The sequence below is a fragment of the Phyllopteryx taeniolatus genome, chromosome 12, assembly GCF_024500385.1.
Source record: "Phyllopteryx taeniolatus isolate TA_2022b chromosome 12, UOR_Ptae_1.2, whole genome shotgun sequence".
NCBI lineage: Eukaryota > Metazoa > Chordata > Actinopteri > Syngnathiformes > Syngnathidae > Phyllopteryx > Phyllopteryx taeniolatus.
The window spans coordinates 11,664,037-11,686,743 of record NC_084513.1 but is presented as its reverse complement, the minus strand read 5'-3'; the positions used below and the strand labels follow the sequence as shown (position 1 = coordinate 11,686,743).

General features: G+C 43.4%; 1 protein-coding gene across 6 annotated transcripts in view; it reads right to left on the bottom strand.

Annotated features, from left to right (window-relative positions):
• tanc1b (tetratricopeptide repeat, ankyrin repeat and coiled-coil containing 1b) overlaps positions 1 to 22,707 on the bottom strand; it is a 120,518-nt gene that overhangs the window by 77,212 nt on the left and 20,599 nt on the right. For all 6 annotated transcript variants that reach the window (XM_061793065.1, XM_061793066.1, XM_061793071.1 and 3 more), the window contains one exon: positions 2,362 to 2,568. In XM_061793065.1, coding sequence (XP_061649049.1) covers positions 2,362 to 2,568 — 207 coding nt within the window. The remainder of the gene's footprint in view (positions 1 to 2,361; positions 2,569 to 22,707) is intronic.

Here is a 22,707-nt window from a genome sequence, read left to right as displayed (position 1 = left end):
GGGGAAACCACGTTCCTCAAAGACATCCCTCGTTCTTAATTGAGCAGGAGCAGATACAGTATAGCTGCATTAATGATATAGTAATGTATTTAGAACATTATCATATAATGTGATTTTTGCTTGTTTAAGGGTGAACGATCTAATGAATTTGTCAGACTTATCAGCTCACATTGAGTGTGAAGTTTAAATTTACACACCAAATGAACACAGTGACTTTATTTGTTTTTGGACAGTCCCTCTGCATGCAAGTAACTCTCATGTCACCACACTTTCAAGACATTGTCTCTTGGAATGCGCTGGCAATCCACATCTGGGAGCAGCATGTAGATGTTCCTTTGATGAATTCAGACTTCAAAATGTCGTTAACACATGCTTGTGAATTATACAGAGTTTTGAAGGGAAATTTGTAGTTTCACATTATTGCTATGCGTTAGAATACAATACGTGGAATGATTCAATACAGGATGTGGCTTATTATTATGCACATTTTACATGGTTGGGCGGGCATAATACGACACACACTTAAATTTGAATGCATTGAATTAAATATATTGCAGCTTTCTTGGGTTAATCTTCATCAATGAATGCTAAATCATAAATTCAATTTCCATGAGTCTTGACTTAGATACAAACTCTGTCTGTCGACATGTGTTGCTTCACCATTTGCGTTAAAATATCAGTTGTTTAAAGGATTATAACACTGCCACATAGATGCTATTTGTTAGCCCCTCTACACCTTTCCTATTATGTGTTGCCATTAGCATTAAGATACCGGATTTAAAGGCAATGTAGTTGTTTTAAATATACACAGTGTAATTATCTTTGATTTATGTTTAGTTTGACAGTTGCACGGTGGGCGCCTGTTTGGAGTTTGCATGTTCTCCGTGCCTGCGTGGGTTTTCTCCGGGCACTCCGGTTTCCTCCCACATCCCAAAAACATGCAGGAATTGGAGACTCTAAATTGCCCATAGGTGTGAATGTGAGTGCGAATGGTTGTTTGTTTGTATGTGTCCTGCGATTGGCTGGCAACCAGTTCAGGGTGTACCCCGCCTCCTGCCCGATGATAGCTGAGATAGGCTCCAGCACGCCCACGACCCTAGTGAGGAGAAGCGGCTCAGAAAATGGATGGATGGATAGTTTGACAGTAAACTTCAACTGAGAGTGGCAATAAACAGATTGCCACAACAAACTGCTGCTTGTTGTGAGGTGATTTAAGTTCACTGCCACCATACAGTGCTCATATAAACTTTTTGCTCGCAAGTCAAAGCAAAAAAAAATTTAAATCATCCTATTGGCGGCTTGCATCTCGAAAAAGTTAAAACAAAGGTCTCGTGAAATCAACCCGTAAGGAAGACAATCACAGCATGCAGACACACAATGTTTACGTCGCAGAGTTGCGACATTTCCTGCAAGATGTGTTTATTAACTGGAGGTGAGAACTCTCCCCTGCGGGTTTTCACAGGTACCTGTAAGGATTGGTAGAGAAGCATCCATAGACCATCCCCCCCATCTCCTTGGTTGGCCTCCATGACATCACTGATCTGTCTGTTCCTTTTTTATTTTTTTACATGTCCCAGAGCCTCTCAAGCAGCCAGTTGCCTTTAATAAGGGATCCCCTTTTCCTGCCCAGAAGGCCCTTTACACATTCACAAGTCCAGCCTCTTCTGTGGTTCTTTATGTGGATTCAGTAGTGTACTGTATAGTTCTTCATGTGACTGGATTTAATGTGTATTATAAATCCATGATCACATCAACTTGAATAGGGTCTGCAAACGCAAATTTGGACTTTAACAGCTGAACAAACTCCGAAGAGAATGTCATTAGATAAGATAAATTCTTAGATAATATAGTTTGTGCCAGTTGACTCAACACTTCTGAGAGTAGATCAAAGCTACAACTGGAATAAACAAAGGCCAGAATGCCCCACAGATGAGTGCCACGTGAGTGGGGCCATGTTGACCACTTAAAGGATTTTTATCCTCTTTGTCAAGATTTCCTAAATAGAAAGCCTCAGGTTGGAACAAGTTCAGCTACAAAGGTATCCCCCTGCTTTGAAGGCCCACACAGCTGCTGACAAGAAGATTCTTTAGCGTGGTGGACGAAGAGACCCAGGGAAGAGAGACAATTACTTCCAGTGTAAACACATACCTATTGCCAGCTAGCTAAATGTAAACACATGCTGTGGATGTAGAGAGCATGGATTTGACATCACAATGAGGTGACACAGCTAAGATCACTTATTACTGCCTTTTCAGAGACAACAGACAACTGGAATTCCTTGCCATTGTAGCACATTTAGTCAGTTGATTGTCGTGGTGTTGTAATAGGAATAATACAAGTACAACGGAAAGAAAAACATACCTGGAGATCTTTTGCTAGGCCGTAAAGGCAACATGTAGGACTGTCGTGGAAGAAGAGGTGAGGAGGGCAGAGACATAGACGCTCCCTTGGCGAGGCTTAGTCTGAAAACATCATCTGGAACGTTAGGGTGACTGCTGCCAAAGCCTGGGGCTAGTGGGTTTCCTTCAGGTGGGTATCTTCTTTGGGCATTGTGGCTATGAACATCTCCTGTTAGGGAAAACCACAGTGTTATGAGAGATTTTACAAATAGCTTCGACATACGCTCATGCAATAAAATGAGGAATCTAGGCAGAGGCTTCCAATTGTGTTGCCTGCCACCTTGTCCTTAAAACATGTCAGACAATGTTGAAACACAAGGCTCTTGGTACAGACAATTTATGTTTTTTTTTTCATTAAAAAATAGTTTTTATTGGTCTGATGTGAAATATGGGTAGAGTACTTTTCAAATATTCTTCAAACATAGGTTTGTACGCCTCACATTTCCACAAGATTCCAAACCACTTGTTTTCACTTTCCATGTTGACTCTGAAGCTTGAATGCCAGGAATGTAATGCCTTGTTTCCACTTTCCACCAAGTGGCACAGTCCAGTTCAGACGGTACATGGTACTGCTCAGATCAGTAAACCCTGATCAGGCCTGCCTCTCAAGCACAGAATGTGTAGGTAGGATGGCCATAACTGCATCAGCTAGCGAAATAGTGTTAAATTATACAATACTGGTACATAATTCACAAATTAATTAAACAAACACAATAAACACAACACAATAAACGCAACACAGGTGAGTGCGGTGTTCTTTGGTGTACCTGAAAAATATTGTTTCTAATGGTGGAATCATTCTCTGAATCTTCTTCACTCCTGTTTTGATACCAGTGTTGTATTAAAGACTCTATAACGTGAATTTAGATATTAGTTTCTAAATACATGATACATGTTTCAAGATAATTGCTGAAAACCTGCAAAGACTGACTAACTTGAGGAGATATTGTCTTAAACAGTTTCCATTTCAGCTTTCCTGATTTTTTAGGACGTGCCGAAAATAGCACCGAGTGACGATCTTCGGATAGGGTACTGGCGTGGCCGCTATAGAGTGCCTCGTTTCGGCTGTCAGTGCGCGTATGACACAGGAGGATGGGGAAGAGTGGAGACTGAGGAAAAACATTTTTAAGGTCCGACTTGACAGCCAGCCTGTGTAACATGGCTTCGGGCTTTAGAGCGCCTTGTAGTTGCTGCGTCGAAAAGCCCCACGACGACGTGATGAGATAAGAGAATAGTACAGCCACCTGAAGCTTCAAGCAGATATCTTTTTGTGGCTCAAACATGCAGCTATGTGTAGGCATAAGAAAGATGATAGATGAAGACGTAACATCCATTTTTCCAGGTCTTAGAAGAAGAAGAAGAAGAATCACCTTTATTGTCATGAACATGCATGCATGCACACGAAATTTGTTCTCTGCATTTTACCCATCACAGTGAACACATACACATGTTAGTGGAATACACTGGAGCAGGGGGCAGCTGAAGCGCCCGGGGAGCCTTTCGGGGTATCAGTGTCTTGCTCAAGGACACCACAGCCGTGGTTGGGGATGTTGGCGGATGGTCCAGTCGGGATCTTGAACCTAGGTCCCCCACGGGGGCAGGTGATGATCTTAACCATTGGGCCACGGCTGTTTGATTGACAATTGAGAGTTGTTCGGACACGCCCACAATTTTCAAGAGTGGAGAGCGGCTTGATTTTTCATGATTTTAAGACAGTCCCTGGGACGACTACGAGACACTGGAGAGACTATGTCTGAGAAGGCCCCACGATCCTCTGGAAGAGCTGGATGAAGTGGCTGGAGAGAGGGAAGTCTGGGCTTCCCTGCTAAAGTTGAAAAATTCAGAAGACATTTATTTTCACTTGTTTAAGACAAGTGAGGATGTAGCTCAACTTCCCATAGCTGACGCCAAGTTTTTCTTCTTTAGACCACAAACTAGTTTAGACTGAACATCAGCGCCCCTGCTGATTGCAGACAAGTAGTGCACATCCATTTTGCCTCAGCTACTTCAAGGTACGACTAATCAAGAATTCCACTCAACTGACCAAATTTATAACGATTAATCAATCGTTATACCATCCCTACCTATAAACAAGAAACACAGCTTCTGAATATTTTTTCCATCTTCTGTCATTTGCAGTCTGTCCTTCTCTTGTGTTGCAAGGTCCAGAAAAAAAGTTCAATCGTGATGGTGGTAAACTCACACAACAGACCTTGAGCTCACACGAGTTGACAATAGAGCATGTCTAATGCCATGGAACACTATCCATCCATCCATCCATTTTCTGAGCCGCTTCTCCTCACTAAGGTCGCGGGCGTGCTGGAGGCTATCCCAGCTATCATCGGGCAGGAGGCGGGGTACACCATACAATACAGACCATACATCATGTTTTGATCACATGGGTAGAAGCAAAATCATGCATTGTAAAAATGCATTATAGATAGCTTGAAGGGTTTTCCAGAATTTTGAGGTCAACTTTGGGGGTGCGCAATATACATGGATGCGCATTATACACGAGAAATTACGGTAATTCTCTTGCGCAGCCTATACAGATGATTTACTGTAACTCCAAATGTGCTAATGATTTAACCCGACTGCTACTCTGCCCTGTGGAATCCAAACCCAGGATGTAAAAAACAGCTTTTCTATGTTGAGAAAATACAGTCCTGCATGGAAAGACCGTTTAAATCATGGAGCCAGCCAGGGAGCACAGTAATCCACTCTCGGGTGGCAAAGTTGCACACTCATCATGGCTACAATTAATATAGAGAATGACCAACCTCAATATAGCATGTAACCCCTGACTAATGATATGTCAGCATTTCCACTGTGATTATAACAGCAGATGTGGTAAACCATAGTAATGACAATGACTTTTCAGCACAGAGTTGCTTGTGTTAGTCTTTAGTAGACGTGCACTGATGTCTCTGTCTGCAGTCTTATAGCGATCACAGCAGTCTTAACTACAAGTCGCAAACATCTTTTAGCGTCCTGCTTTTCCCCTCAGGGCACAAGGAGTGTTGCTGGCCCGCCAGGCTAATCAGAAACAGAGAAACCCATTTTCTGCAGGCCCCTGCCACAACACAGGAGACACAAAGCTGTCCTGTGTTTTTTAAAGGGCTCCTAAACAAAGCTGAATGCCAGACACAGGAAGCGGAAGGGTTGCAATGACACCTCTGCGTGGCCTCTGACATGGAGAAAAACCTGTAAATGTCCCAAAGGTGTTTTAGCCAAGGATAAGATCTGCTGTCACCCTGACCTATGAACCTACACTGCATCCAAGGGGGGCAGTATAAAACAGACATAAAAAAAAAACACAAAGACGACAGCAAGCTGCAATATTAGTCGTTTTTTTTGCATCTACGGGTTATAACCGCAATACCAGTGCTAGATTTGTAGCCTGTCTATAGAGTTTAGTATTGTGTGTTAACATTAAGATAGCTGAATTTCATAAGGCAAAGTTGTGTGGTTTAGTTAAATACACAACATGTAATTCTCATTAAGGTTCAGTTTTACAGCAAACATCGGCCAAGTGACAGCTCATATCTCAAAAAACTTGTAAGTCAGTTCCTTCGTAAGTCAAGGTACCACTATACTGTTTACCTAAAAACAGATTTTAAAAATTACATTTGATATAGCTGTATTGCGAAAACATTGACAATGTACACATCATGGCTTAGTGCACAGAAGGTACTGAAATAACATTTCACGGCAACGTTTGTTAAAATCTCATAGTGGTGAGTTCACTTAAGTTGAAACATGTTTTCAGTCATGTCGCATGCAAAAGAGATTAACACAAAGTTGTAATTTGGGTGGATGGCTCTGAAAACAAGGGGTGCCACATAAAAGCTGATCATCCAAGAGTTGGGGAACAGGCTGCAGTATGTTATGATGACAGCACTGCCATCTGACCGATACTATACGCAGAGATACACAAGGACGGAAACTCACCAGAGCTATTTCGGTGACTTTCCTAAACCCTGGTCGGGGCAAAGCCTTCAATTTTAAGCCCTTCTGTGGTGCAGGAAATCAACCCTTTCTAATTATACACTGCTGCCCCAAGACCAAGCAAAAATGATTATAGTGCCATGCATGCTCATTACTCCTCATCAAAGTAGATGGCCAGAGCCCACTAGGACAAGCACAACCCATAAGAAAAAGTCAAATATTTTTGAAGACACATTTAAAAACTAAGATTACAAAAAGTTAAAATCTGCCACAATCGCAGGTCAATACTAGTCCATAGCCAAACTAATGCTCTGACTTATGATTTAACGAGGTTCACTGTTAATTTACCAAAAAAGCGATTATAAATATATTATGAATTCTTGATGGTCAGTGATAATGTGGTGGATGAGGAGCTGCAGCCACAAAGGACTTGTGATTTGATAATCATCAAATCTAGGTCATTGGGTAATTATGTTAGATGACTGCTCATGAGTACCACACAAGGTCTTCAAAATATTGTTACTGACAAAAGCATTAGAGCCATTGAATACAAGGTGACCGAGCCAATCATTTGAATACATTAGCAGACATACAATTTTTTTTTAAATGCTTCTTGCATTGTCAATTATGGATAATCAACTGCGAAGGGTATTCAAAAGATTGGTTTTGGAAAGGACCTGACAGGACAAGGAGTTGGTGTTAATAAGCGTAGTGTTTCTCCACATCTTTATATTGTAAACAACTGGCCTGGCAGATTTTGCAGGTCTCTGTGAACTGGGGGTGTACTGACAAGATTGTCATCTGATCCCAAAACACTTAAAACACGTTCCTGTTTTTACGACATCATTGTCATATAAAGATACCTTAAGGTCCCTGCAAAGTTAAAATAAATGGCTTCTAAATTTGACGCACCATAGAGAAGAGTGTTGTTAACAACGCTGCCAAATTTGTATGATTAAAAAAGTATACAATATAAGGCTTCAAAATGACGAAAAAGATAAAGCCATTGTCTCCCCTTTCAAACGCTGTGGACATGTCCACTGAATGCGCTGAAACCACGCCCCACTCAACTGTCAATCGAATACCACTACTACGACCCCACTTCGTCTAGCATCTTTCTTGTGTCTACTCGTTTGCAACACAAAAATATATCCGCTTAAAGCCTCCGGTGGCTGGAATATATCCCTCTGGGTCGTCACAGAGCTTTAAAAAATTCCCTCCTCTTCCACCTTTCTCTACGTAGCTTGCATGCACTCACGGCCGACAACGAGGCACTCTAAAGCAGCCATACCAGTGGACTCTGAGGGGAAGTTTCTGTGTCTAGGCCTAGCTAGCTAGCTAACTGCACGTTGCAATTACACCGGATAACCGCTGGTTCAAATGAAAGTGCTCAGGTTCTTATACAGTACAGTGGGAAAGGGGTGATTCATGCCAGCAATGCCTCACTGGGACTTTTTAGCCATGCACACAAAATGTGGAAAACTGAAATGGTGAAAAACAGTTTAACGCTATAGCTCCACAATTGAGTACTATAAAGTTATCAGTCTTTGCGCATGTTTTCTGCAGTTATCTTGAAACATGTATGATGCACAGTATTTAGAAAAAAAATCTTTACAGAGTGTTTTAAGTTGGAGTCTATTTTACCTCTTAAAGACTTTCCATAACATCTCTGGTTTCTTGGTAATGTTATGACATCATTGCTTTCTGTTCATGATTTAGATTTGTGGATCTTCAGGAAGTCCAGGACAAGCTGTAAAAGTTGTTCTTTCTTTGCAGTCAAATCTTCTGTGAAACGGCAATGTTATCCTGCTGTTAAATTGTTAGGATTAATGACTCATTGAAATGTTCTTTTTGATTCAAAAGCGGCATTCAGGAGAGGCCTTGTAATTTCAGAGTAAAGACGGGCCAAGGATCTTTACATTGCCACCATACTACATGGTTAAGAATGGTGTTCCTCAAATAAATGTATGACAGCCACAAGACTGAGTGGAACATCTGCAATCTCTGATCCCTGACACAAAGCTGCATTAAGAACCAGTATTCATCTTAATCTGATAGAACCACAAGGGTTTTGGGTTACTTTTAAAACTGCTGTCAAGCACCACAGTATTTAGCTACATTAACACATGCCAGCAAAAACTTTGCTTAAGGCCTTGAGTAAACTGTGTCCGGAGGCAATAATGGACCATTGCACAGTGGAAACATTTGCTGTGGTCAAATGTGTCTTTTTTTAAGGGGGAAATGGACACTGACCAAAGAAACAAAAGGACCAACCGGACTGTAAGCAACCAGTCCAGAAGCTGGATTCTATCTTGGGTTGGGGTTGTGTTAGTGCCCTTGGCAAAAGTAAATTGCACTTCTGTGATGGCATGATGTATGCACAAAAAGTACATGATTTTCAGAGGAACACACGCTGCTTGCAAAACCACTGTCTGTACACATTACAGAGGTGAAGAGGCTTTCTGGTGCAATTTTGCTTGTTTATTCTGGACAAAACAATAATATTGTTGAGGTTAAAAGTCAGATTTCACATTTTCAGGAGGAATATATCTACAAAGTTGCACAAATCTCATGGATGAAATCACACATGACATTATATAAGCTCAGTTCGGCAAGCATCAAAGGGTTAATTTAAAGGGTGTGTTTGGCATTTTCGTTGGCTTGATTGTGAATTTGTGACACTTGTTCGAGAAGGAGAACCAGCCTCAACAAGATGCATTTGGAGAAGAAAATCCCTTGTTGCATTATTCTTTTGTCGTCCATCACTAAAACTGGGTCACACCATTTTTCGCCACCTTAAAGGTCCCATATTTTGGCTATTAGCCCTCCATAGAGTGACTCTCTAACATGGACTTAGTATAAAAGTGTCAATTTCATTAAAAAAAAAAAAAAACACTTTGGTTTTGTCATACGATTGTCCGAGTTTTGTATCCGCTTTGTCCATATTTGGATAAGACCGCCCCCTTTCCTCTGATTGGTTGCATCCGTAAAGAAGACACTTGTGAGAGCACACGTTTGTTACAGTATGCTTACGGCGATGGCTCGGGAGCGGAGAGGTAGGCGGAGATCTTCGCTAGTGACATAGATAAGCTAGAGAAATTCGAATGACCTGATTTCAGGCCTCTCAGCAGAAAAACGTCTGGAACTCAGGAATGCGTGGACGATTTTAATTCATGTTTACTGCGGCACCATAGAGCCAATATTACATCCCAAATACTAGAAAAAGTTGGTTTGGTAAAATATGGCACCTTTCATATTAATATTGTTGAAATCTTGAACTAACTCACTTTCCTGTTTCATTATTTTAAGTTAATTTTACAGTAAAAATTATGGAGAAAATGAAGTCTATAAATAATGCTAATTCTTTCAGGGAACAAACAAAGCACGATGTCCATAGGACAATCTAGCAAAGGGGTCATTCTCCTGCTAGACTGAGTGCCAATGTGGATTCCATGTGTACCTCCGAGACCAGCGTGACACTCTGACAAAAGCTGTCATGGTTAACACACTGCGTGCCACATTGGGGAGAGGGAGCTGGACAACAAGGGCAACAGAGTGGGGGAGGGTCTTCAGTGCAAGTCTCTAATGAGGATGAAGGGTGGATTAATGAGATGTAAATCTGTCTAATTACATTTTTCTTCAATACGTTCTTTAAGACAATTTGAAATAATAACTACACTGTTTTCAAAAACAACCCTCATTTTGGGCCCCTTTGTCAATGGTGGTTCTTGTATATTCGTTTTACACTATATGTACTTACTTGTATAATAAATCCACATACACCTTTCTACAATTTACACCATGGCATGGCACTTTGATCAGCAAATGTCAAATGCTATTCAAATGTCCAGTACCTTCCATCTATGCTGGTGGTCCCAGAAAAAGGAGAACACAACAGGCAGTGTGTTTAGCTTTAGCTTGTCAGAAACATGCAGTTTCTGGGGCTGTAAAAGGCTCATCTTAGATGTATGCGTTAGATTTTTTTTATTTTGGGGTGGGGGGGGGGGTTAAAGGACCAATATTGTTTCTTTATGGGAAGCTAATGTTATACAGGAATGACACAGATGACAGCAGACTGCTTCAGATCAAAACAACAAGACTGAGTGGCTCTGTTCCACAGCTCTGAAGTGGCCTGTGGTCAGGAATGCCTTCCCTCCTGGCCCCAGGGGAGGATGAGGAGGTGGTGTGTTGGGAGAGGTCTCAGGGAGAAGGCGTAGATGAGGAGAAGGGGGGGGAGGGTTCCACTGTGACATTTCCCATATCTTTCTCATAAAACACCAGTCTAAATGGCCATGGGAAGAAACTGACTTGTACTTAAAAGGGACAGAAGATGGATGATGGCATAGCAATCAAGTTGAATGAGTTACACTAATGTGAGAACTGATCCAAATGTTCTCATTTTTAATAATGGAAGCTGAAAATGAGGCCACTTTATTTACAGTATGAAGTGTGTCCGATACAATGGAACCTAGGTTTTTGTGATTAATCCGTTCCAGAAAGTCTGACTAAATCTTAATTGTACCTAATCCAAAGCAATATTTCGCATAGGAAATACTGTAATGTAAATCCAATTAATATGTTCCAGAAACCCCAAATTATTAACACATTACATTTGAAGACTCTTGATGGCATATACAGGTGGGAGAGCAGCGAGGGGAGCCATTGCCTTAGTTTTTTCTTGAATATGAAAGTGTTCCCCGTCATCTTTATCATCCATCCATCCATCTATTTTCTGTACCGCTTAATCCTCATAAGGGTCACGGGCGTGCTGGAGGCTATCCCAGCTATCTTTGGGCAAGAGGCGGGGTACACCCCGAACTGGTCGCCAGCCACTCGCAGGGCACATAGAAAACAAACAGCCATTCGCGCACACATTCACACTTACGGGCAATTTAAGAGTCTTCAATCAACCTACCACGCATGTTTTTAGGATGTGGGAGGAAACCGGAGTGCCTGGAGAAAACCCACGCAGGCACGGGGAGAACATGCAAACTCCACACAGGAGGGGCCGGGATTTGAACCCCGGTCCTCAGAACTGTGAGTCAGATGTGCTAACCAGTCGTTCACCGTGCCGCCTCATCTCTATCATCCATCCATCCATTTTCTGAGCCGCTTCTCCTCACTTGGGTCGTGGGCATGCCAGAGCCTATCCCAGCTATCATCAGGCAGGAGACGGGGTACACCCTGAACTGGTTGCCAGCCAATCGCAGGCCACATACAAACAAACAACCATTTGCACTCACATTCACTCCTACGGCCAATTTAGAGTTGTCAATTAACCTACCATGCATGTTTTTGGGATGTGGGAGGAAACCGGAGTGGCCGGAGAAAACCCACGCAGGCACGGGGAGAACATGCAACTCCACAGAGGCGGGGCCGGGGATTGAACCCCGGTCCTCAGAACTGTGAGGCAGACGCTCTAACCAGTCGTCCATCGTGCCGCCTCATCTTTATCAATTATTCTTAATTATGAACCTGTGAAGGCTTCTTTATACTCGCGTGGGCGGTGACCGCGCTGACGTCACTGCGGCTATTCTGCACGCAGTTTGCCTTTATACTCGAGTGCAACCCACACACGCAGTTTTGAACATGTCCTGCAGTTCTCCTCCAAGTCGGGGGTGTTGCTACGGCTGGTACTGGCTAGCACACCATAGGGTGGAGTTTCAAGGAACGAAGCAACAACAATGGCGACCGTGGAACAGTGTCTGCTAGAACAAATGAAAAAACAAAATAAAAGCATACCAGTCTGATAACAGTTTCAACATACTTTATCTGGCCCTATAGTGGCTTATTTAGCAGTCACACTCAAAACTATTTTGTGCTTGTTTATTCAGTGTAGCTGTTAAATAAGATAATGTAGGCCAAGAAGGTGTGGTGAATCCATGCTACTATATTGTATGCATCTTATTTTGAAGGTCGAACTTTTGACCAGACGTTTTGCGCAGTATGAATGGTTGTTTGTCTTTTTGTGCAGTAAAATTGACTGGCAATAAATCCAGGGTGTACCCCACCTCTTGACCTGAATTCAGCTAGAATAGGCTCTAGCTCACCAGCAACCCTGATGAGGACTTGTGCTGTAGAAAATGGAAGGAGGGAATGTTAAATGACTACACTAATAAGGGGGATGATACACACTTAAACATAGACAATAGCGATACAATATATTAAAATCCCAACATTTATGTCATGTCCACAGCATTCTGTGTGAGGTCCGATCTATTTCTGGAGGCATGCTTACTCTAGCACGTGGTTTACTCCAACACCAAGAAGGATGACATGCAGGAACCACGTGAGATGGCTCACCTCCAAACAGAACATGCCATGGTGACACACACCAAGAAACCAACATGATCGGTGTCACCAACACCAGGAGGTCCTGGGATCTGTCAATGAGCATTCCACGCCCGCTAAGACTGTCACACATGACCTTCAGACCTGGGTCAGGGTGTGTTTACATGAAAACGAACTGGTTAAAATGATAATAAAAAATAAAATCATTTTGTTTCTTTGTGTTTCCAAAAATGTTTATAAGGTAAACATCGCCATTCATACAAAAACATTTTGAACACCCTTTGTCAACGTTTATGTAAATGAAGACTGATGAGTAATGTGACTGCCAGACAAAGAGCTATACAGTCTATCTTAATGTTGCTAGTATAGCGTTTTAAGCTGCAAAAGCACTGTGTTCTGCCGTTACTGTTTTTTTAGTCACGCTTGTGCCAATCAATGGTTTCTCTCTTCTACAGTCCAGACGTACAACTAATTAACTCAAGTCTTCATTTGGAATCAGCGGTGGCACTTATAATTCTGATTTTGAAGCCTGGAATATACAGTATTTCTTGCCGTATTTGCAACATGACTGGGGTTCATGTTGCCATTGTGATGCGGTGTAACAGCAGCTTTTGATTGCCATGATCACAAATCATTAGGCAAAGCTCCTTCTTAGGGCCAGGTGAGGTCATGAGAATGCCACTAACTGCTGGGCAACAGCCTCTTCAGTAACCTTCAATGGACGTATCTATAAAGCTGTCCTCCCCAAGAGACAAATCCCAAAAAGAAACAAGGACCCGGGCGAATACTGCAGCCTTGCACCTTTCAGAAACACAGCTCATGGGGAACTTGTATCATTTAGTGTCAGTTGTAACTGGCTTGATCACCAAACAGGGTAATTTGAATTTAATCAAAGCATTATCACAGTGATGTGTTGATACTTTAAAGATTAGATTACCCTTAACCCTGGCAGTATACAAATCTCTCCCGATATTCTCAACATACTGAAATAAAACAATTAATTAAATACAGTACATTAAGAGGGGCGAGCACTCCATCCAAACTCCTCTCTGTAATAGACACTAACCTCTCTCCCTTTGAGGCTCGGCACAAGAGCAACTGGGGTCATGAGTTCAACCCGTCTCAAATCCTCCTGAGCCATGCATAGCAAGACATTCATCTGCAGACACTCTTACAAAAAAGGCTCTATGCTCAGATATGTAGAAAGTAGGATAGAAAGAGGGGAAAGCCCCTCCTCGTACTAAACCTGAACAGAGGTCTTCACAGACACTCAAAGCATTGGTGTCTATCTTTGAAAAATTTATTGCAAAAGAGTCAGTAAACTTAACCAACAACAGGTAATGCACGGCTGTTTGGCCACATAGAAGTCATGTGCATTAACATTCAATTCTTAGTGAGATAGTCAGACAATCCTGATGTATGAAAGAAATAACCGGAAGATCAAACAGAAGGAATGTGTCTGCCAAAGCAGGTCACTGTGTAATTAGAAAAACTTGTGGCCTGCTGACCCTTCAAGCCAATGAACCGCTATGATGGTCAGTATCGCCTTTTTCAAAGTACACTTTAAAACACCAAGGTACTGATAAAAGTCATGCCTTCTCTTTGATGTAAGAAAAGGTTCCTGAGCACAGATGGGTAAGTGTCAGTGGGCAGTATGGTGGGGCAGGGATTCTGACTTAGTGTGTAGAAGATGACATAACCCCTTGCTTCAAATGAGACCCTTGTATTTGTTTGGCTTCTTGTCCTTTGCTGCGTTCCCACTACCACGTCACAGGGTCAAAAAGAACGCAAGACAGAGTGTGTTAAGAGCCGAAGTTGGCTATTGGAAGAGTAGCTGGTACACAGTAGGCCTGTGTAAATCATGAAGGCTATTCCCCAAATTCATCCCTGCCAGAAACCACGGGGCAGCAGAAGGAATCCCAGATCTGAACACAAGGGAGTGCATTAAAATATCGACTGTGCAGATTTAAAATGAAACTTACTGGTGCATCCATTTACCACAAATGCATTTTTAGCTCATTTTTAGTTGCAAACCACTTTCCGGACTACTTTCCAATAGTACAATTGGAACAAGGGACTTGGCGATCCATCCATCCATCCATTTTCTGAGCCGCTTCTCCTCACTAGGGTCGCAGGCGTGCTGGAGCCTATCCCAGCTGTCATCGGGCAGGAGGCGGGGTACACCCTGAACTGGTTGCCAGCCATTCGCAGGGGCTTGGCGATATGGCCTAAAATTCATATTGCAGTATAAAATGAATCCCTTTACAGTAATGGTACAAAACAGGACATAAACTTAAGTGCAAAAATGATTATCGAGATATTTCTGAATGGGTTACTATCGGGCCTTTTTGGCCTGTGGGACTCCTGAAGCAGCTGATGGGTACCGGCCAGCTTAGCGGAATGCAGCTTTGGTGGTCGGTGACGCAAAAACTCGGTATGGGAAGAGTTCGGTGAGGCCATGGAGAAAGACTTCCGGGTGTCTTTGAGGAAATTCTGGTCCACCATCCGGCGTCTCAGGAGGGGGAAGCAGTGCACCATCAACACTGTGTATAGTGGGGATGGGGCGCTGCTGACCTCGACTCGGGACGTTGTGAGACAGTGGGGAGAATACTTTGAAGACCTCCTCAATTCAACCGACACACCTTCCCATGAGGAAGCAGAGTCTGGGTTCTCTGAGGCGGGCTCTCCTATCTCTGGGGTTGAGGTCACCGAGGTGGCAAGGCCCTGGGAGTGGATGAGATTCGCCCAGAGTTCCTAAAGGCTCTGGATGTTGTGGGGCTGTCCTGGTTGACACGCCTCTGCAACATTGCGTGGACATCAGGGACAGTGCCTCTGGATTGGCAGACTAAAAAGGGGGACCAGCGGGTGTGTTCCAACTACAGGGGGATCACACTCCTCAGCCTCCCTGGTAAGGTCTATTCAGGGGTACTGGAGAGAAGGGTCCGTCTGGAAATCGAATCTCAGATTCAGGAGGAACAGTGTGGTTTTCGTCCTGGTCATGGAACAGTGGACCAGCTCTACACCCACGGCAGGGTCCTCGAGGGTGCATGGGCCCAACTAGTCAACATGTGTTTTGTGGACTTGGAGAAGGTGTTGGACCGTGTACCTCGGGGGTCCTGTGGGGGGTGCTTCAGGAGTATGGGGTACCGAAGCCCCTGATACGGGCTGTTCGGTCCCTGTACGACCGGAGTCAGAGTTTGGTCCGCATATTCGGCAGTAAGTCGGACTCGTTTCCGGTGAGGGTAGGACTCCGCCAAGGCTGCCCTTTGTCACCGATTCTGTTCATAACGTTTATGGACAGAATTTCAAGGCGCAGCTGAGGCGTAGAGGGGGGTCCGGTTTGGTGGCCTTAGTATTGCATCTCTGCTGTTTGCAGATGATGTGGTTCTGTTGGCTTCATCAAGTAGTGATCTCCAACTCTCACTGGAGCAGTTCGCAGCCAAGTGTGAAGCGGTTGGGATGAAAATCAGCACCTCCAAATCTGAGACCATGGTCCTCAGTCGGAAAAGGGTAGCGTACCCTCTCCAGGTCGGAGATGAGATCCAGCCCCAAGTGGAGGAGTTCAAGTATCTTGGGGTCTTGTTCACGACTGAGGGAAGAATGGAACGGGAGATCGACAGGCGGATCAGTGCAGCGTCTGCAGTGATGTTGACTTTGCATCGGTCCGTTGTGGTAAAGAAGGAGCTAAGCCGAAAGGCGACGCTCTCAATTTACCGTTCGATCTATGTTCCTACCCTCACCTATGGTTACGAGCTGTGGGTCGTGACCGAAAGAACAAGATCCCGGATACAAGCGGACGAAATGAGTTTCCTCATTTCCTCACACCGCAGGGTGTCCGGGCTTTCCCTTAGCGATAGGGTGAGAAGCTCGGTCATCCGGGTGGATCGCAGAGTACAGCCCCTGCTCCTCCACATCGAGAGGAGCCAGATTAGGTGGCTGGGGCATCTGATTCGGATGCCTCCCGGACGCCTCCCTGGTGAGGTGTTCTGGGCACGTCCCACAGGGAGGAGACCCCGGGGACAACCCAGGACACGCTGGAGAGACTGTCTTTCGGCTGGCCTGGGAACCCCTCGGGATGTTCCCGGAAGAGCTGGATGAAGTTCCTGCGGAGAGGAAAGTCTGGGCGTCCCTGCTAAATCTACTGCCCCCGCAACCCGACCTCGGATAAGCGGTAGAAAATGGATTGATGGATGGATGGGTTACTGTTATATATTCTCTTAGCAATGCTAAGAAAATTAGAAAATTTCAATGTGATTTTGAGAACATTTCTGTGCAGACCAAACTCAAAAATAAAACTTAGAATTATATTGTGAAAAAAACCCACAAATAATATTGCTGATATTATAAATGTTCAATATATTACTTTTGACTGTATAGCTTCCTCCTCTTGGCTGAGGTACGTACTCATACATTTCTGGTTTCTGCTTACTTAACAAAATAATTTTATCTCTAGATCCTTATTAACTTACCTGCTAAATTCCATTCATGAGCGCCACAGTGGCCGACTGTTTAGCACGTCTGCCTCACAGTTCTGAGGACAAGGGTTCAAATCTGGATTAGCGCTACGGAAAAAGAATGGATTTCTGTTCATAGTTGATTACTCTCCACTGTAACACAGTTCCAGACAAGCTTTAGTATACTGTACCACCTAAGCACATATTGGAGTTAGATATGTCCCAATGAGTAAGGAATTAACCACAGGTAGCAAAGGGGTTGTTATTTAATATTGCCTGTACCGTCAAGTATTTTCAAAATGTTCCCCGTTTTTTTTTTAAAGACAAACAAATCACAGGTCAACCGGTATCCCAGAATGGATTGTGATTGACCTTTAATGTTCCAGGTTAAATACAGTATGTTGAGCTACTAAAAAAAATCTACAAAACAGCTAATCTTCACGTTTTAAGATGTGAAATTAAAAAAGGCCTAATGTTTGTTGCGAGAGAGTCAAAGCAAACAGAAAACTGAGACTGGTCGGCTAGGATCACTGCCTTCCCCAAGAGCCCATATTTTGCTTTTCAAAAGGCGAGACAGGGCGTGTCTAATGTGGATACACCTGAGGTTTGTGGGCGTGTTCATGTACGTGTGTTTATGTATGAATGTGTGCACAACCAAAAGATGTGGTTTGAGCTACGCCCTGCTAAATCATTGCCTGCTGGCTGTCCAGCGCTTTGGTAGCCATGTAGGCCGCTGTGCACTCAATGGTCCCCTTTGTAGAATCCCTCACATTCTTTTCTCCGCCATATTAAACCCTACCTTAACAGTCTGGAGATGAATATCTAGACAAACATTACTGAGAACAAAAATAGCAAACATTAGTCCAAGAGCCATTTCACATGTTTTAGAAAAAAATTGGTAGAAGGGAATTTAAGACTTAAGTCAATAAAAATCCATGTTGGGTTATTTACGAGCAATGCGGATTGGACGATCTTTTTGGTCCAAAATGATTGCTCTGGACCTTCATGACTTCTCACCTGTCCTTGTGTGGTACCACTTTCTGTCCTGTGAGTATAACAAACTATGTATGGTTAGCTGGATGCCAGGCACTTGTTGGTCTGTCTTGGTGTAAAATACAGCCCTCACTTTGAAGGGTTTGTTATCTCATAATGCCTCAGGGTGAAGGCTAATGACAGAACATGAACAATTAATTCTTCCTCTACTGATGGGACTATATAAAGTCTCATCCAGCAATTACATAAGAAAAACACCACACCTTCCTCCACCTAGAGAGCAGCACAGGTTTCCAAAGAAAAGAAACTTCCAGCTACCATGAAGATCACTTTGAGGGAGTTTTTCGAGATTCCTTTCAGAAACCACAGGACACGAAGGGAGTGTGTCTCAAAATGGCTGTGGTGGATATGGCTTGAGGAGAGGCTACCACCCAGCTGTTCGCGGAGAAAGATCAGGCCCATGAGGGCAGTCCGACACTGGAACTAGCGGCCAGACTTTGTTTGGAGCCATGTTTCTTTTTTCAGTCACACACAGTCTATACAAGAGATGTAGCATTTGCGCAACCTACGCAGAGCTTGGGCTATCTTTGGAAGTGTGCACAAGCAGCAGTGAGGCCTGAAACTGCTCAAAAAGCCTTATGGATGTATGGTAAATCACTTATTTTTACCTCACAAACTAACGTAACCATTAACTCATTAGTAAGTGATATTAGGGCATTTGACAGATTACTTGTCCGATTATGGGGAGACTTAAGGATGAATGAATAATTTTTAGCCAGCTATGCCGACGCTCCAAAATTGCATCTTCCCTTCGTATAGTCCGCTGGTGTGGACGCTTTAGAGCGCTTCATTGTTGGCCATGAGTGTGCACGTTACGCAGAAAAAGGCAGAAGTGCGAGGAGGGTGGAAAAATAAACTGACAGCCAGTGTATGGATCGGGGCTTCAGGCTGCTTTAGAGCACCTCATTGTCGGAGCGTGGGAAAGCCCCACGTTGAGCCGGTGGGATATATTCCAACCATTGGAAGCTCTACGCAGATATATTTTCACGGTTTAAATGTGGAGTTATATGTAGCATAATTTTTTATATTGTACTTTTTTTAATATTATATTTATTATTTTTTTAATTTTGTACTTATATTATATTTGTACCATTTTTTAATCATTCAAATTTGGCAGGGTTGTTAACAACACTTTCCTCTGTGTGGGAGTAACCATGAATGTGCTAGACTCCTGTTTATATGGCAATGGTATTAAGTAGATTAATGCTCCCAGCGGTTCATGCCAGAACAGAGGTCTGCGTGGATCCAGGCCAACTTCCCATAATAGATGTCATGTTGGTCTACTTTAGACAGCTAATCAACTGTGTCAAGATGCCATTAATTAGCAATCAATAACACTCGATTACTATGCCCATCTGTGATGCACAGGTTTTAAAGTCTTAAAACAGGAATTTATTACCACGGTGTGCGGCATTGTGGTATTGCTAATTTATTCAGAACTGTGTGAATGCCCTAGAAACTAAACCTTCTCCAAATAACCAAATTAGTGGAGTCAAAACCTTTGCAACAAGTCACTGTTTCATGTCAAAACACCCGAGAAACTCACAGAACTGTTGAGACAGCACAAGTACCAGTCACAGCTGAGGCAACACATTGCTGTGCTTAATGGCCCCCCTCACTTGGTCTCACACACACACACACACATTCAAGGGACTTGTGCTTGGCGTATACACATTATAAATATTCCCTTCATCTTTCACCTTCTTTCGGAACTCCAGATGAGGTTATTCCAAATCAGCCACTGGCCCATTAAAAATGACATTACAAGACATAAAAAGTCAGTAAAAGCAGCGAACTAATTTCACATTCTTGTCTCGCTGTGCTTATCCTCAGTTGGCCCTCATTAAATTTCTTGCTTAAACAGAAAAGTCACCCTCTGCCGTCCAAGACCATGGGATGATGAAAGCAAGACGGCCCCATCTGCAATTTGTGCTGCGTTTGAGAACAGAAAAAATACCCGAGAAGAAAGATTTCTGGTGCCCAAAGAACTGTCATCAAAAGGGAAATTTAAATTGTCTATTACAGCTGTTGACTAATGCAGTTTAAAGTACACCGGTGGTACTCTCAAACCACAGCAGGGGAGAAGGGCTGAAACTTCCCCTTCCTCAGTACTGCTACCCCTCACACAGGTGCATGTGTAGCTTCTGTCTCCAGCCTGCCAGATAAACTGAGAGGTGTCATGACAACTGCTGTATGTGTATGTGTACGAGGGATAAACAGCTGAAACTCAATGGTCTCAAAGGATGCATGGCAGTGTGGGATAAACACTGTGATCCACACAACAGAGACAACTGTATGGCAGCTGTCTGAAGCAATTAAATCATCGAATGCAAAGCTCAAGGTGGAGGCCACTTTAATGCATTACCACACAGTCAGTGAACCTAAAACCTGGCCCAGGCAGCAGGGAAAGAGTTTGTGGGCATGCAGGACCGTGGGACACAAGTACGGGAACCACGGGGTTTACCAGGGCTTGACTCTGCAGGAACAACAGGCGCTTCCAGCAGTCACGCTCCCGGCAGAAAAGAGAGCGAGAGGGCATGGGTCACGGGCGTTTGGGCACTCCATCACACTATTTGTCAATGTCTAGGAACAATCGCAGGACCACGTAGAACATGTCACCCTATGAGGAAAAAAATAATAATGTGTCGTGGTCCTGATGTCACACTACGAGGTTAAGTCAGGTAACGTGAGGGTAACGACGCTTAGTCGAGGACTCATGACTCAAACGATAAGCCACGACAGTGATGATTGTTTGTCTCTGACATGTCTGTCGGGTCCAAATCTGACTACATTCGTGTAGTCTGATCTTGGCAAAACAGCTTTCTATGTTCCAAGTTTTTGGGACAGTATTTCAGATCACCAAGAGCCAGGATTCAAGGACATGGTCGGGCAGTCCAAAAACGATTAAAACTACGAAGAAACTCCTAAATTTGAAGACCTACATCAATGCCAGATAAATACTTCCCTCCTCGTAATTTGAAAAGCCATATATTGCGTTCAATACTGTTTCACTCTAATCCTGTAAGTGGTGCTACAGAGCATATCAAACTGACTTCCAAGTCCCCCAAAAAAGGATAGATGAACATCGTTTCTGGTAGAATCTGAACTCCTGCAATGATAAATAGAAAATTCCTGGATCATCAGCAACATTTTATGGGGTTTTCCATGGCCTAAGCCGCACTCACGCCTCCACATATGGCACTTTTACACTGCACAGTGGCTCAGCTCTGCTCTACTCAGCTCAGTTTGGGCCAGTCGGTTTTCCACTTCAAACTGTGAAAACCAACCTGCATTGAATTATCAGTTGAAATGAGACAACAACAACAATGGAAGACAATGAGGGTCTCCAGTATTTACATCTCAGCATTTGGGTCTTGGCCATGGGAAGAAGACCAATGGTCTCGTTGCACAAAATCTCCCGCATTGAGGAAGAGCTGCTCTGTCTTTTCCAGTTTTGAACAATTGCAATATTCTAAATGCTATGTTTACAGAATTTGCTCAAACTATCCATCACAGACGTACATCGTCCGTGTAAGTCACAGGTATCAAACTCAAGGCCCGCAAAGGCAAAGGCGTCGACTTCATGTTTTTTGCAAAAATACCCAAATTGCAAACTGTCTTCACTTTTCAAGGACCCATGCCATATATAGTTTTTAAAATAATCTTGTATTGTTCTTTTATCGGGTTTTCAAAATAACTTGGGTTTAAAATGCCCAGGATGTGGTTTTTCAAGTTATTCTAGTTGGTCTAGTTTGCCTGCCAGTTGAGGGTTAGGGTTAGTGTTAATAATGTAGGGCTGTTTAACATTCTGGGTAGCTTTTCTCCAACTTACCTAATAGAAGCGAATGACCTTATCAGAGACAGCAAATCTTTGTAATCCAGTTAATTTTTAGTTCCTGGATCTCTTTCTTTCACAAGTCTCTTTCTCCTTTTAATTTTATGTTTTCACGCACTGCGGTGTCCAGGAAAGCAATACATGTACCGTAAGTGAGTTAAACCACTGGGAAATCCATGGTTGGTTAAGATTCTGTTGAATTTGGATGACGGTGTGTACATTGGAACATACTCGTCTGATTACTCGACTATGAAAACACGGCTGTCGTAGGACGGCAGATGGGAGGAGGGTAAACCGTAATATCCATCCATCCATTTTCTGAGCTGCTTCTCCTCACGAGGGTCGTGGGCGTGCTGGAGCCTATCCCAGCTATCATCGGGCAGGAGGCGGGGTACACCCTGAACTAGTTGCCAGCCAATCGCAGGGCACATACAAACAAACAACCATTCGCACTCACATTCACACCTACGGGCAATTTAGAGTCGTCAATTAACCTACCATGCATGTTTTTGGGATGTGGGAGGAAACCGTAGTGCCCGGAGAAAACCCACGCAGGCACGGGGAGAACATGCAAACTCCACACAGGCGGGGCCGAGGATTGAACCCCGGTCCTCAGAACTGTGAGGCAGACGCTCTAACCAGTCGTCCACCGTGCCACTAAACCGTAATATAATAAGAATATTTTCAAAGGACATGATGATACGGCATTATGTGCAAAGAGCCCATT